General features: G+C 42.5%; 1 protein-coding gene across 1 annotated transcript; it reads left to right on the top strand.

Moving 5' to 3' along the window:
- The first annotated feature begins 8106 nt into the window (after positions 1-8106).
- LOC147433932 (uncharacterized) lies at positions 8107-11954 on the top strand. The gene is made up of 5 exons (XM_086490107.1): positions 8107-8366; positions 8447-8591; positions 9060-9186; positions 9266-9318; positions 11916-11954. Exons 1-5 carry the CDS (start codon positions 8107-8109, stop codon positions 11952-11954), a joined length of 624 nt encoding a protein of 207 aa, XP_086346233.1.
- Positions 11955-15469: the final 3515 nt, after the last annotated feature.

Here is a 15469-nt window from a genome sequence, read left to right as displayed (position 1 = left end):
TTGGTTAATTATCATATTCCCAATACAAGTCATTTCAACGGGTACATACGAAAGGCAACTGCACTTGAACAATATTGTAAGATTAGAGATAAGAGCCTTACATGCCACTTTTGTAAGGCAATTGCTTTCTGTATTGCAACATGTGATTGTGTAGTATACTATGTCATGCCATCCGATGAGACCGCCACTAGATTCGTGATTCATCGTGGCACACATAGACACGATGTGCACAGCGGCACATCCAAAACACTAACGGACAACACCAAGGTGATGGTGCAAAGGATTCTCACTGTTGACCCACACGCAGGAGCTAGGAAGGTTTAAATGTGTTTGGCAAAAGAAATTATAAGTACAACACTTCTTTGCAACAACACCAACGAAGGAATTTTAGGCGAGCAACAGCTATTTGCAATCGCTGAGGAGTTGGGGCCATTGGTGCAAGATAATTGGTATGAGCATTTCCTAGATTCTTATTTTGATGCAAAACTCTATGCTAAATTATTTTTTCTCTAAACACTTTGAACATTGTTAGGTTTCGAAGGTCGGTATCTATTTTACGTAGAGGGGTTGACAAAGAATCTTTCAGCATTGATGCACTCCTAAAGCTGAAGCGAGACTGCACATATGACTTTTTCCATGGAAGCCGGTTTCCTGGTCAACGTACGGAGGGGGAGAAATGTTATGTCTTCAAAATGTCCACAATTGGTCCAGCATCTGGTGTGGACTTGGTAAACCGAATGAGACAAGATCAGGATGGCGATTTTCGACATGCGTGGATCCAGTTCGATCACACCAAATGTGTTAACGAATGGGTGACTATGGCCTATCATGTCTATGATCCAAGGTACATGGCGCACCTTAACAGCTTTGTGGGTTGCCTTTGACTCTCTCTAAGACAATTTGTTTGCATCATGCAGGACCTTTTGACTATTGCAACTTGTGAAATGAAACAGGAAGACATGGGAACGCAATGTTTGTTTTGGGAGTGCCTCAATGACGTAATGATATCATGTGGGTGTGACAGAGCTAATTTCTTTGGCTTCATGGCGGATGAAGCTCAAGAAAATTGGAATGCAGTTCGAATTGTTTTCAATGGTGGTGACAAGACCAATACAATGAGCGGTCGAGAGCGTTCTTGTCTTTTCCATTGGAAGCAAAGCTTGAATCAACACACAATGAAGTATGTGATGCAAGCTTCTCAACACACACACACACACACACACAGAGCACAAAGGCCATTTCTTACAGCCATGGAAAACACATTGGGAAGGGTCCATCAATACAAAAGCTTGCGTAACGCCATGAAAAACGTCCAAGCCAAGTGATAAGAGCAGTGAATGAGGCTACTGAGGGCACTCCAATGTATAAACAACCAACTTCATTGACCGGAAATAAGGAGACATCGAGGCAAAAACGCAATCCAAATGAGGTTATCAATGTGGAAGATGATGCATCGCATAGGCCTGAGTACAACTCGGTCACCAAAGATCGCAAGAAGTGTGGAAGACCACGTAAGATCAACTTTGCAGAAGAAGGGATATCACAAACCCCAAAACGAAGTATAGGTTCTGGTGGGCAGTATGTAGTTGAGTGCAAGGTCAATGAGGCAATGTGGGCCATACGCCAAACTCCACAAGGTAGTAGAGTCACATGTAGTAGCACACCAATAGGAGGACGAAGGTGTGGATGCAATATTGCAGGTTCTAGCCTTGGTATATCGGCCCCATCTTTTGAAGGATATCAAAAGCATCCAAATGGTGTGGTGTGTCAATGGTTTTGGTTTTGTCCAGATCATGTCTTGCATTGCCATATAGTAGACCAGAACATTGAGCCGCAGCCTCAGCATCCACCACACACTTGGCCCGTGCATTTGGGAACCAACCTATCGGAGGATGAGGTGCAAATATTGCATGAAGGGGGATATCAAGTGGAGCTCAGCAAAGAAGGAATATCGAATGTAACGCCGGTTGTTCTTGCACAAAATATGACCAACTCTCCTTTCAAGTCAAAAGATACATCCACTTTTGAAGGCAGTGCATGAGCCACAGTGTGAGATGGTGTGCGTGTACGGTATCGAACTTCCATTTTCGAGGACGCTGCTCGCAAGATCAGTTTAGCACTAGCGCTAAGAGCGAAGGTCGTAGAAGAGATATGTCCAGCAGATGGTGTTAATGAGGTTTTCAAAGTAGAGACCAAAAGTGAAGATGGTCATGTCGGGTTGTACAAAGTTTTTATTTGCAACCAGCCATCGTGCACATGTTTAGACTTCATGGAACGGGTGTCAAAGCAAAAACCATATCTTGCATATAAACATTTGTATTTTATTTATCTACATGTGCTAGGGTTAAGCCAAAATGAGAACATGTTTAACCATTAACCAATTCTGGTAGATGCTAATATCTTCAGGGCACTGAGCTCAAGCCAGACCTATCCAAGCATGGATGCATAGCATTTGTCGTTTCTCACTTTTTGTTTGTATGCTTCACAAAATGGACAACTGTACCAGTTTCTAATTTTATCTTATGATGGCCATATTTTGGTACATTGATTTGCAGTTTTTTTCAAATTTGGGAAATGGTTGTTTATTTATCAAATCGTGAATAAAGTAATATAATATTTGCACAATGGCTATAAATTACCATTGCTTGAATTATTTTTGTGAAAGCATCCAGTAGCTTCCGTAGCACACCTCTATTACTTTTCACGATGTTCGACGATCTTGAGAATAAAATCAAGTCTGCGTGGGATGCCATGGAAGCCATTCCCAACGGAGAGGCGTTATATGGAGCCGACTAGTTTAGGGAGGCTCTAAAGGCAACAGTCAATGTATATCGCCTCTATCATTGCCGCACGGAACTCAATATGCGGACCTTACTCAGCTTGAACGAGAAGGGACAATTCGCTTTCTCTTGCTGGAAGAAGATTAGGCTCATCACAGAGGAGGATGAGGAGGAAATGATGCAGCAGCTAGGGAACGTGGTGAATCTTCTTTTGCCACTCGAAGGCAGCACATCTACTCCTAAATCGGGCCTTCCAAAAGATGAACGCTTCTTGCCTATGTAATGCAAGTGCAATAAAATATAGCTTTCTATTATTAGTGGATGTTCTTGTTTTAAGTACCCTTGTCTCTGTTGTTTTTGAAACAATTTGTTTAGCTCGCATATCTTTGTCTATGTTTCAACATCCCTAATACCTCTCTCTCTCTCTCTCTCTCTCTCTCTCTCTCTCTCACACACACACACACACACACACACACACACACACATAGATAGAGATATGAAAAAGACAAAAGAGTCGACAAGGAGGAAGAGAGAATATTTTTAGGAATCTGCTCACCTGATTCCTAAAAAGCGCTCACCAAAAATTGCTCGCCTGGAAATATCCCCCGTCACGAAGCAAAGACGTAGGTAGCTCCGACTTTAAGCGGAGTGAAGTGGTGGCAGGTGTAACAATAGTGGTAGACACTACGTCAAAGCTAAGGGTTCTTGAGCAGGTCCTATAGAAGTCAGCGAACGAGCAAGGTGCAATAGCTAGCACACACACACACACACACACACACACACACACACACACACACACACACACACAGAGAGAGAGAGAGAGAGAGAGAGAACCTATGCTATAGATCAAAGGGGGAGGTAGCTGAATGTTCTTCTAACTCATCTGTTGCATCATAGTAGAGGTCTAAAAAGACTTGTTGAGCTTTCATTAAGTCCTTGAATTCTTGAATTTTGTCTTCAATGTGAAGGGTTGAGATCATTTGTATGGGAATTATGTCATAGCCATCCTCATTGCAAAATTGAGTAGGCATAGACGTATTTACACACACATCCATTGTTGCCAAAATTTGAGTCCACTCAAATGGCTCAAATAGATGCTCTGGAAAGGGTTCGGGTACATAGGCTTTGTCTGTGCAATCCCTTTCTAAGATACATTCTTCTTGTTTTAAGCGCTCGTTTTCTGAGGCTCCGCACATCCAAATAGGTGTGTCTTTGTTCAATCAAGATGAAAGCTTAGTTTCAGTCGAAGAGACTAAGTGAAATTCTTGTATGGGCGTTTGTATGACATCAATATAAGTGTGATCTTTTAGATTAACCCTTGTTATTGATCCCACTTGTTTCAAGTACAGATAATTGTTTCCCTTATCCTGGATGAGTTGTACTTGTCGCATGAAAGGTCTTCCCAAGATGATTTCATAATTGAGTTTCTTTCCAAAGTCCACTATTGCAAAAGTATGTTGATAATCCATTCCACAAGAACTAACTATCACTTTTTCAACCAATCCTAAGGGTTTTTCGATGTGTCCAATTTCATTCGAGTTTGTATAATGGCTAGTTTTTCCCATGATTCCCATACTGCTTTCGTGACTATGGCTATGTCTGCCCCACTATCCAGTAATGCCATGGTTTCTATATCATTATATCTCACCGGAAGGGTTGTGTTTCCTTCTTTCCCTTCGTAGTATTCTCTGACTTTGTTCATTGGAATGGGTCTAATCTCTTTGTTATCCAATTCATGTTTCAATTTTCCCAATTTTTTTGCGATTAGCCCTGTTATCCCCACCTTCTCTAGAGTTTTTTGTAGATCATTCCATAAATATGGTCTGATTTTTAGCAGTTCTCCTAAAGTAAGAGTGCACTGAATGGGTGTAGACATGATTGAATGGATGTTGTCTACCTCTAGGTTTGTTCCGCTCCTTTTATCTGAGTGATTTTACACATTATGGATTCGTCTTCGTTATCTCTCAAGTAAGAGGTTGGTATTTTCAGAGTCATTGGTTTAGACATTCCTGAAACTTCAAAGCCGCAATCCCCATACAAGGATTGTACATCCATGTCCATATCATGAGGCAGATTGTCTAACCAAACTTCCTCTATAGGTGCTAACTTCAGAGTTAGGCTCCCATCATTAATCTCTCTAACTTTTTCCCACAAGTGTCCTGGCCAGTCTTCTTCTACGACCGGAATTCCATCTAAGGCATCTTCACTCTGTCAGGCACCATGAGTTCTAACTCTTTAGTTTCAAGGTGGGTTTCTACCACCACTTCAGATTTCTCTTTACATGTTCCTTCCACAAGCTCCTCAGGTTTTGCTATAGTCTCGAGCTTGGGTTTTTGTTTTTCTAGCATCTCTTGAGTAATTCTTACCAGATTTTGATAAGCTTCAAGCTTAGCTACTTCCATATCTGGAGAAGGATAGTTTTTCCATTTGTTTTCCATGTGTTGGCCTGCTTTAAGTCCCACTTCGTAAGCTTCCAAGGTTGCATTGATTGGCTTAAAAGTTTTGTCTACCAAAATTGATCCTCCAGATTTCACGGTGGTGTCCTCGATTTCACTTCCACTTTCTTTTACTTTTTCCTGGAATAGTTTCTTTGCTTTCTTCTCGATTTCAACCCTTTGTTTCTGTTTTCTCACCTCATACCTTTTTCTTCTGCTTCTCTTGGTCTTTTGAGAGGAAATTTAGTATTCTCCGAATCATCACAGGAGTTATGTTTCTTTTTCTTAGCCTGAGCTCTGGTGATTACCTTGATTGGAACAATAGGTTCACTCTCAGATGAGCTACTAGGTATCACTTGGACTACATTCACTATTGTTTTGCCCTTGTTTAAAGGATTTTTTTGGACAATCTTCAGGGAAATGTCCTCCCTTTTTGCAACATTGTATACAAAAAGCTTCAACTGGCTTAATGTTCTTGTCAGGCTCTGGCCATTCATTTTTCCAGTGATCATCTGCACCATAGTTATGACAGTTCCCAGTTCTTGGCTTAATCATGGGTCTTACCATCGAAGGTCTAACACCTTGATTAGCTACATAGTACATCGATGCAAGTTCTGGTGTAGTATAAGTCATAGGTTCTTCCATTGGTAGTGGATGTGAATTATACCAATCTCCTTCTACCATTAATGTAGATGGACTAAGCTCAACATAGGGTGTAACAGGCACTAGTGCTTGTTCATCTATGACTCCCTCTGAATGCATGTACTTTACAAGCACTGCATTATGTCCAGGATATGGAGGTTGTTGACCCAACACAGGTTGAGGTCTTTCCATACCCATCAGTGGTCTTTGAGTTGGGGCCACAATAGGGTGATATCTGTACATGGGTTGTCCTTGTGGCCTCATAGGCACATATTGAACATTCCCATCATACTTTGGTCGGTAATAGCACTCATTGGTCTCATGGTTGGTCTATTTACCCTCGATGACACACCATTTCTACGGCCTAATTGGTTGTCCTTGTTGAGGTATCACTTGCCATGGTCCCCTCATAGGTACTTTTTGCATGTTATTCATCATTTCATTCATCCTTTTGAGCATGTCTTCTATTCGCCTGCGAACGTGCGCACAGATCTACCCTTGGAAACCTGCAACGCAGGTATTATTGATCTCTCCCTCCCCCCACCTTTCTCTCTCTCTCTCTCTCTCTCTCTCTCTCTCTCTCTCACACACACACACACACACACACACACACACACACACACAAGCTACATCGTGTGTGTGTGTGTGTGTGTAGGAAAGAGAGAGAGAGAGAGGTGTGTGTGTGTGTGTTTGCGTGTGTGTAGGAAAGAAAGAAAGAGAGATAGATAGAGAGAGAGAGAAGTGTGTGTGTGTGTAGGAAAGAGAGAGAGAGAGAGAGAGAGAGAGAAATGTGTGTGTGTGTGTGTGTGTGTGTAGAAAATCAAAGAGAGAGAGAGAGAGAGAGAGAGAAACATGTGTGTGTGTGTGTGTAAGAAACTAAAGAAAGAGAGAGAGAGAGAGAGAGAGAGAGAGAGAGAGAGAGAGAGAAATGTATGCGTAAGAAATTAAAAAGAGAGAGATAGAGAGAGAGAGATGTGTGTGTAGAAATTAAAGAGAGAGAGAGAGAGATCGAGGGAAATAGAGAGAGAGAGAGAGTGATATATAGAGAGAGAGGAAAATAGAGAAATAGAGAGAGAGAGAGAGAGAGAGAGAGAGAGAGAGAGAGAGAGAGAGAGAGAGAGTGATATATATATAGAGAGAGAGAGAGGGGGAATAGAGAGAGAGAGAGAGAGAGAGAGAGAGAGAGAGATAGGGAAGTAGAGAGAGAGAGAGAGAAAGAGATAGGAAATAGAGAGAGAGAGAGAGTGAGAGAAATAGAGAGTGAGAGAGTGAGGGAAATAGAGAGAGAGAGAGAGAGAGAGAGAGTGTGTGTGAGAGAGAAAGAGAAAGAGAGATAGCGAGAGCGAGAGCGAGAGAGAGAGAAAGAGAAAGAGAGATAGCGAGAGCGAGATCGAGAGAGAGAGAGAGAGAGAGAAAGAGAGATAGGGTACGTAGAGAGAGATAGAGAGTGATATATATATATATATATATAGAGAGAGAGAGAGAGAGAGAGAGAGAGAGAGAGAGAGAGAGAGCCAGAGATAGAGGTAGAGAAAGAGAGAGAATTAACTAGAGATAGCTACGGAGATGGATATAGAGAGAGAGAGATAGTAGTAGATAGAGAAAGTCGACGTGAAAGAGTTAGCTTGGCTGACCAATTGTGTGAAAAGGACAGAAACTTTTCGAATCTCTCTCTCTCCCTCTAGAAAAAACTATGGAACTAAAAGAGGCAAAGGGGTTTTGCCCGCTACATGCATTGTCATGTACACCTGGGAGAGCACGTATGTGTCTATCCATATAGGATTTGACCAATAAAGACGAGATTTTGACCCGGTGGTCCTGATCTCCGTACACCTCTGGACCAAGGTGTGCGGAGATCGGGCAAGGCTAGAGAATGCGAGGTAGTTTACATTGTGAGGAGTATATATATTAAAACAACATTCATAATCATTGTAGATGGCAACGTCATCAACGAACATGGAGGAAAAGATTGCATGCTCGTGCACGCTCTGCAAGTATCAAATCCTGCGCAAGCGTAGGATATGTAATGAGCATGTGCACAAGTATGGAGAGTTTGCTAGAGAAATCATACAGAATCTACGATACGACTCCTACGAAACGGGCATTGATTTTCGTGACATAACACCTACATCTGAGAGAGAGAGAGAGAGAGAGAGAGAGAGAGAGAGAGAGAGAGAGAGAGAGAGAGAGAGAGAGAGAGAGAGAGAAAAAGGATTATGTGTGAAGGTCCGACCAATCTAGAGCCAAGGATGAAAGCAGAAAAGGGCTTACAGACAAAAGACGACGGCATGGAGGAGATGCTGGATGCCTTCTTCCAGACAAGTGAGGAGAACGCTAACGAAGCAGCACCAGAAGCCGTGCGCCTATCTCCTGAAGACATGTTGAGAAAGTTGGCACGTCAACCAATCTATGAAGGTGACAAAATATATGTGGTTCATACTTGTCTGACATTTTTGAATCTGCAGTCAATGTACGGGTGGTCAGATGCAAGCGTCACTGCTTTGTTTAGGTACGTAACTTACAGAAGAGATTTTCTGATTGCAACGGTGATGTGTTTGGGGAGCTTTTAATTTAATGTGGCTTAAACAGGTTGTTGCGGGAGCAACATCTCCCGGTTGGTAATGAAATTCCCCCGTCCAAGCCAGACGCAAAGCGACTATTGACCTCAGTCGGCTTGGACTACAACAAGATTCATGCATGTCCAAATGATTGCATTCTTTTTTGCAATGAATTCGCAAATTGTCTGTCATGTCCTAAGTGCGGAGCAATGCGCTACAAACAAGATCCGGTTGGCGAGTCAGTGCCAGCTAAAGTGTTGCGGCATTTTCCTATTATTCCGAGGATAAAAAGCATGTTTCGTTGTGGTTCCATTGCAAAGTTGATGCAGTGGCATTCTACGAATAAATCCATTGATGCAACATTTAGGGTGCTGGCTGATTCAAAGGCTTGGAGGCACATTGAAGATACCTGGCCACATTTTAAGAGTGAACGAAGCAATTTGCATTTGGACATGGCAATGGATGGAGTCAATCCATTTGGTTTGAGAAGCTCGTCATGGAGCACTTGGCCTGTGTGCCTTGTCAATTACAACCTCCCATCGTGTCTTGCCATCAAGAAGGGTCATTTGATATTAGGCTTGATTGTACCTGGTAAGTTCAAGGCAAGAAACATGGATGTTTATCTAGCACCACTAGTTGACGAGCTCCAGGAGTTATGGCATGGGATCGACATAGCAGATGCAGTTGAACCAGCAGGACAACAGCATGCAAGGATCCATGGACTTCTTATGTGGACTATGCATGATTGGCCAGGATACGGTGAAGCTTCTGGTAATGGTTCTTGATTTACCAAATTCTCACTATTCGCAAGCACTGTGTGTAGTACTGAATCATGCTTTAATATATGCAGGGCTTACAACTTCGGGATACAATGCATGTCCAATTTGCAGGCCGTCTTTGGATGTGTGCTATTCGACCTCTCTTCGAAAGACAATTTATCAAGGCCACCATCGTTATCTTCCAAATGGCCATCACTTGCGCGAAGGTCAGCTTGGTCGCGTCGAATGTCGTCCTATGCATGTACAAGAGTGGCGTCGCCGATGGGAGCAACATGAGGGACAACCTGTTCCTGGAATGAAATGTTTGTCCATTCTCCATACGTTGCCGTATTGGGGTGATCTACTAACTAACCATTTGCTGGATCCAATGCATATATTCAAGAATGTGGGAGAGCTCCTCTGGAAGACAATCATGGGGATGAAAGACAATCGAGCTTCACGAGATGATTTGCAGTCAGTTGGAAAGATGCCAGAGATGTGGCCTTTCACCAATGTAGCGGGCCAAACAAAGCTTCCAAGAGAGCCATGGGTATTGCTAAAAAGCGAGGAACGACAAGTCAAAAGGGTGATTTCAGAGTTCATAACACCAACAGGATGCATGTGATGTCTCAAGACAGCATTCACCCGTGACGATCAACTGTCAGGAATGAAATCGCACGACTGGCATAAGTTCTTGCAATTTAGTCTTCCGATTGCGATCAAGGGGTGTTTAACGGAGGAAGTATGGTCCTGCATATACAAGATTTCAGAGCTAGTGCGGTGGATCTCTTCCAAGGAGATACGAGAGGAATCCATTGCAGTCGCAAGGGCTAACTCCATTGAGGCAGTTTGCATGATTGAGAAGTATCTACCCACGAGCTGCCTAACTATCCAAATGCACTTGCTCGTCCATGTAGTAGATGAGGTTGCAGTGGTAGGTACAGTCCACAGCCGTTGGATGTTCTTTCTAGAGCGGTTCATGAAAACACTTAAGGGTTTTGTTCGCCAAAAGCGCGTCCAGAGGGGAGCATGGCAGAAGGATGGCTGGTGCAAGAGTCTCTTGTCTTGACGATCGAATTTCTATCCGTTTCTGACCCAGAAATGCCTCGACTATGGAGCGATGAGGAGGATGCAAGATTGGTGGGAGAGGAGCCGCAGGGGCAAGGGGTGCCGAAGAAAATGAACGGCGCCATGAGAGAAAAGATCATGAAGTTTTGTATACTAAATTTAGAGCCGATGCAAAAATAGCTCGAAAGGTACGAAGAAGAGAAAGAGAGATGCAATAGGGAGCGACACGATTTCAGGCGAAGCCGAACGACTAGAGGCTTACCCTTGCCAGACTATCTCGCTCCTCTACCTGAATTCCCTACAATGGCATGGTTGGACAAGACAGTGAGAGCAGCTCGACAGATCGGAGAACCCATATCTCCAGAAGAGGAAGACATAGCTATTGGATGTGACTAGAGGTATCATACTTACATGGCACTGTGGTCGCATGGAAAGCATTTCAGAACACAACAAATTAACAGCAGAAGAAACACGTTTGACAGTGGGGTAATGGTTAGTTTCATGCAAAAGAGCAGGGCTAGTGCCAGAGACACGAATGAGAGCACTAGCAACCTGGATTACTTTGGTCTGGTGTCAGATATCTTGAAAGTCAGCTTCAGACGGTTTGAGATGTTTTTGTTGGATGTGAAGTGGTTCAAGGTGATTACTTCAGGTCACAATGCAACGGTACGCAGAGATGGAAACAAGCTTGTGCAGATAGATTCTTCAAAGGTTTGGACAGATGCGAGCGACACGTTTTCTCTCCCCGAACATTGCAAGCAAGTGGTCTTTGTACCGGACCCTCGAGAGCGACAATGGTTGTTTGTGGTTCAGGTTGCTCCAAGAAATAAACAAGTATTTGAAGGGCAAGAGCTCTTGGAGGAAAGTCGGCCAGACGACGCAGATACTACTGTGACATTAGATGAGATGGACGAAGGTATGGCAGAGGAAGCTGACAGATATACGAGGGATGACGTAGACGAGGTAGATATAACACTTGTAGATGAAGATGCAATGGATGAAGACAATCTGCCAGAATGAGTTGGGACAGAGTTATGTCTGCAATTAGAGATAGATGATGATACGGTGCAAGATCTTATCGATGATGCCTCACTAGTCGAGGCTTGTAAGTGTTTGTGTGAAGACGTTGATTTAAAATTAAGCTCTTTCTTAATTTAAACAAAGGTGTTCTGACGCTTTCTTTTACTTTCTTTGTGCAGGACTTTCCTATGGCATACCAGTATCTAGATCCCGCTTCTATGAGTGCAGATGCATTTATGAGCTTCGTCACATGGATGACGCCCAGTCAGATGGCAGATGCATCTCAGTATTGGGTAGTCAGAGGCACGGGCATCACGCCTCCGGGCTTCACACCCGACGGTCCGACGCCTATGGGGGGGGGGGGGGGAGAGACGCTTATGGGTACGACGCCTACGAGGTCTCCCATCACGGCCGCTTCGACACCTAGGGGTACAGCAGAGGCGGGTACGTCCTCATCTCCGCAGCACAGGCGCACTCGCCGATCTCGGTGATCTTCAAGTGGAGGTGGTGGTTGTTGTGGAGGAGGGTCCACAGATGCTTCGACCCCTCCTTGCTCACGACCCCCGTCCTACCCAGGCACACCTCTCGACACACCTCTGACACCTTGGGAGACACACGATCCTAGTGCCTCCAAGGTCTATACTGTACGGGCAGATGGTTCTGTTGACATGGATAGAGTCGGGACTGAGATGAGACAGCGGGTTCGCCAGCTCACGGAGCTGCAGTTTTCGACCAGCATTATGATGCCTTGGCCTGATCAGGATCGCAACAAAATCAATTATATAGTGGAGACCATCATGAGAGAGTATCAGCCTACTCCGGGTTCAGTGGAGCTTCCGAGGAGGTGGATCAAGGGTGTTTCACGGGACACCGTGAAACATCGTCGAGATGCAGCTCGTCGGGCTTTCAGGACCGGCTCACCGAAGCCTTCGGGCATCTCACACGAGACGTGGCAGCAAATCAGGGAGGATGAGCAGACAGCAGACACGCGGTTCAGACAGCAGCGTCAGGCCGTGGAGGTACGACAGATGACCAGGGGTACATCTCATCTTGGCAACGGAGGCTTCGACACTATGAGTTTGTGAGTTTCCAATCCAATCCTAGCTATGGCGTTTTTTTTTAAACGCGATGAATCGTGTATTCTTAATTACTTTGGTTTTTGTATAAACACAGAATCTTGCAGTGCATCGAGCTCGAGGCACGGCTGGAGGAGACAAATGGATATCGGAGAGGCATTTATGAAGTATTGAATGATCTTGCTGCCACAGGAGAGCTTGTAGACTGGGAGGCCTTAGAGTCTCGTTGATCGATTGAGCTGAGATGTTAATATGTGTGAGTTGATTTAATTAAATAAATATATGTGAAGTAATATCAATACTAATTTTATGACTTGTCCTTTTATGTGCAGGTTGTGACGCGGAGTCATCAGTGGATTTCTATATATGTTTTGTGAGACAGAGACACATCTCTGTGTCTCTTTTTTGTATAGACATGGTTATGGTTATTGTTCAGACATGGTTATGGTTATGGTTATGGTTATGGTTATGGTTATTGTTTTGTTTATGGTTATGGTTATCATTATGGTTTTGATCAATATGGTTATGGTTATGGTTATGGTTATGGTTTTAATTTGGTTATGGTTTTGCACAAAGTTCATTATGAATGAAGTTCGTTATGGTTATGGTTTTGCACAAAGTTCATTATGAATGAAGTTCGTTATGGTTATGGTTTTGCACAAAGTTCGTTTCATTTCTTTCATTTGCCTTAAATCTCATGTGAGATCCTACATGGATATCATGTAGGTGGCGTGTACATATGTTTTTTTTTGAAGAGTTTATGTTAAAACGAAGGGAACTCTGCCAAAAATTTTGCGGGAGCACGGTTGATTTTGGTGCTGCTCGCTTTCTTGGGCAGAGGACAGGCAGTCTGACTGTGGGTGTGTTGAACCCTTATCTTTGATTTTGAAGATATAGATGATCTTCATGGGCGTTAACTGGTAGGTTGGTTCAACACATCTACCAACCTACCAATCTACTTTTATAAAAAGCCAAAGGACTAATCAGTAACCTAGAAACTGAGTGAACACATATGTACCAATTTGGATCCGATTGAAACCAAAATTGACCGATAACCTTGTATTATGTTGGTCTAACACTATACAAGCTCAAAAGTCCAAAATGGTGTCTCTATGTATCAAAAGTAATTAATTGCAATTATTTACTTTTCTCAATTTTCTACCCTTTTTGGCTTGTTTTGCCAAGTACTCAACTTGTTAAGGTCTCTGGACAAGTTTCACTGAGTTTGAACAAAATTTGTCCAAGTTATCAAATGTTTCGTATCCGCAGACTCGGTTTTCAAGAATGTAGCTTAAGTCTCACTTTTGTGATCCAAATTTCACCAAATTTGATTTATGTGGTCTACTTGATATGCTTGACCTTGTGGTATACTCAAATGTGCAAAAATATCCAATTTTGTAGCAGATGTAAATAATCGTGATTATTTACTTCTAGTATTTTCATGCAAGTTTTTGCCACAATGTTGACACAAAATGGTTAAGCAGCTCAACTTAAGCTCCCTAGCTAAATTTCATCAAGTTTGGATAATCCCTGTTCAAATGGTCAACAGTTTTGTGTATACAGATTGACTTTACAAATTTAGCCACAATTTTTACTCCAGTGATCCAATTCTTACCAAAATGATTTGTGGGCTTAATATATCATGCTAAAACTAGTGGTATGCTGGGTTAGTTTAAAAAATTGAAAAATGGAACAAGTAAATAATTGTAACTATTTACTTCTGATAAATTTTTGCATCTTTTTGGTCAATTGAGCATGTACACTTGTTTAACACTTCAATATAAGCCTATGAGTCAAGTTTCACTGAGTTTGAACAAAATTTTCCCAATCTACACTCAAGTTCTCGTCAATCAGTACAGACTTCAGTTTTTACCAAGTTTTTGGTCAGTTAGGTGATCCAAATTCTGTGGGCCTTTACAAAAGATGTTTGTTGACATGCATAGAGTCTCTGGTATCAACCTTGGTCACTTTTGAGCTGAAAGTAAATAATCGCGATTATTTACTTTTGGCCTAAAATGAGCACTTTTTTCAGTTTTTTCAATGGACGGTCTTTTTATGAGCTATTTTAAGCCTCTGAGTCAAGTCAAAACTTAATTTGGCCTAAAATGTCAAGAAAAAGTAAATAATCTGAGTTTTTGCAAACTCTTGAAATTTTACCTCCAATGTGTCCTTAAGCTTACCCATTGGTTCATACAACTTTTAGAGCATAATCTCCAGTCGGATTTAATGGTGAACAGTCTTTTGGTGCTATTTCTAGCCGTAGACCTAAAATTCTACAACTTCACACAAACAACTCACAATTGATTCTTTTGGATAGAGCAATGTTCTGGGATCCCATCTCGGATTCTACTTACCCTACTCTTAGGTTCTACTGCAATGAGATGTGAAAAGTGTCCACAGACACTCGTTTCTTGTTTTTTACGGTTTTTTGAGCCTTGATCTTAAGACTTGTCTCGTCCATCAATCATTCTCAACCTAATCTAATCCTACAATCCTACAGCTCTAAAAGGTACTTAGCAAGTACAACCTACTTCCAAGCTACCTTTACACAGTAAAAGACAACAATCTTAAGCTATACGGTTTTAAGAAAGTTTTGACTATAGGTGATCCTAAAGGAAGTTTAAAGGATAACTTCACAAGATGCTCCTGTTTTTCCCTAGTTTAGGTCTCTTCGATCCCCGACAGCGACGCCAAATGTGGGATTGGTGTCTAACCTCACTCCTATCTTATTGCAAACGTAGCAAGAACCACGAATATAATTGTCAATCCATGGGACGAAGCTGACTCAGTGCATAGAGGCTACAAGAGGTTGTCAGTCTCTTGGAAAAACAACAAACAACTCGCGTCTATCTCAAGCTACACTCAAATGACAGAAATCACCAAAAGCAGTCGCTCATCAGGAAACAAATTACAACCGTAACAGCATCAAACAACATCCAAACGTTACGAAACTTCTAGGACATGTTTATAAGACCTAAGCACACATGCTTATAGTTTCAAACCTCACTTTAGGTCAAGTGCAAAAATCATGATTACTAACAGCAATGAGTTTTTAACCTAGTTTTTAACCTAGTCGTTTTCGACCTAGAATGCATCTAAATGCTTAGCAATGATGCCCCAATACCCCGCCTA

The sequence above is a fragment of the Adiantum capillus-veneris genome, chromosome 19 (genome assembly GCF_014529385.1).
Source record: "Adiantum capillus-veneris isolate H3 chromosome 19, ASM1452938v2, whole genome shotgun sequence".
Classification (NCBI taxonomy): Eukaryota; Viridiplantae; Streptophyta; class Polypodiopsida; order Polypodiales; family Pteridaceae; genus Adiantum; species Adiantum capillus-veneris.
This window is presented reverse-complemented; position numbering and strand designations above follow the sequence as displayed.

Bases quoted from the DNA above. Each gene is read 5' to 3' on its own strand.
- LOC147433932 (XM_086490107.1), top strand. From the start codon at position 8,107: ATGAAAGCAGAAAAGGGCTTACAGACAAAAGACGACGGCATGGAGGAG. The intron at 8,367-8,446 runs GTACGTAACTTA...TGGCTTAAACAG, and splicing joins AGCGTCACTGCTTTGTTTAG to GTTGTTGCGGGAGCAACATC. The intron at 8,592-9,059 runs GCAAATTGTCTG...CTAGTTGACGAG, and splicing joins TTCTTTTTTGCAATGAATTC to CTCCAGGAGTTATGGCATGG.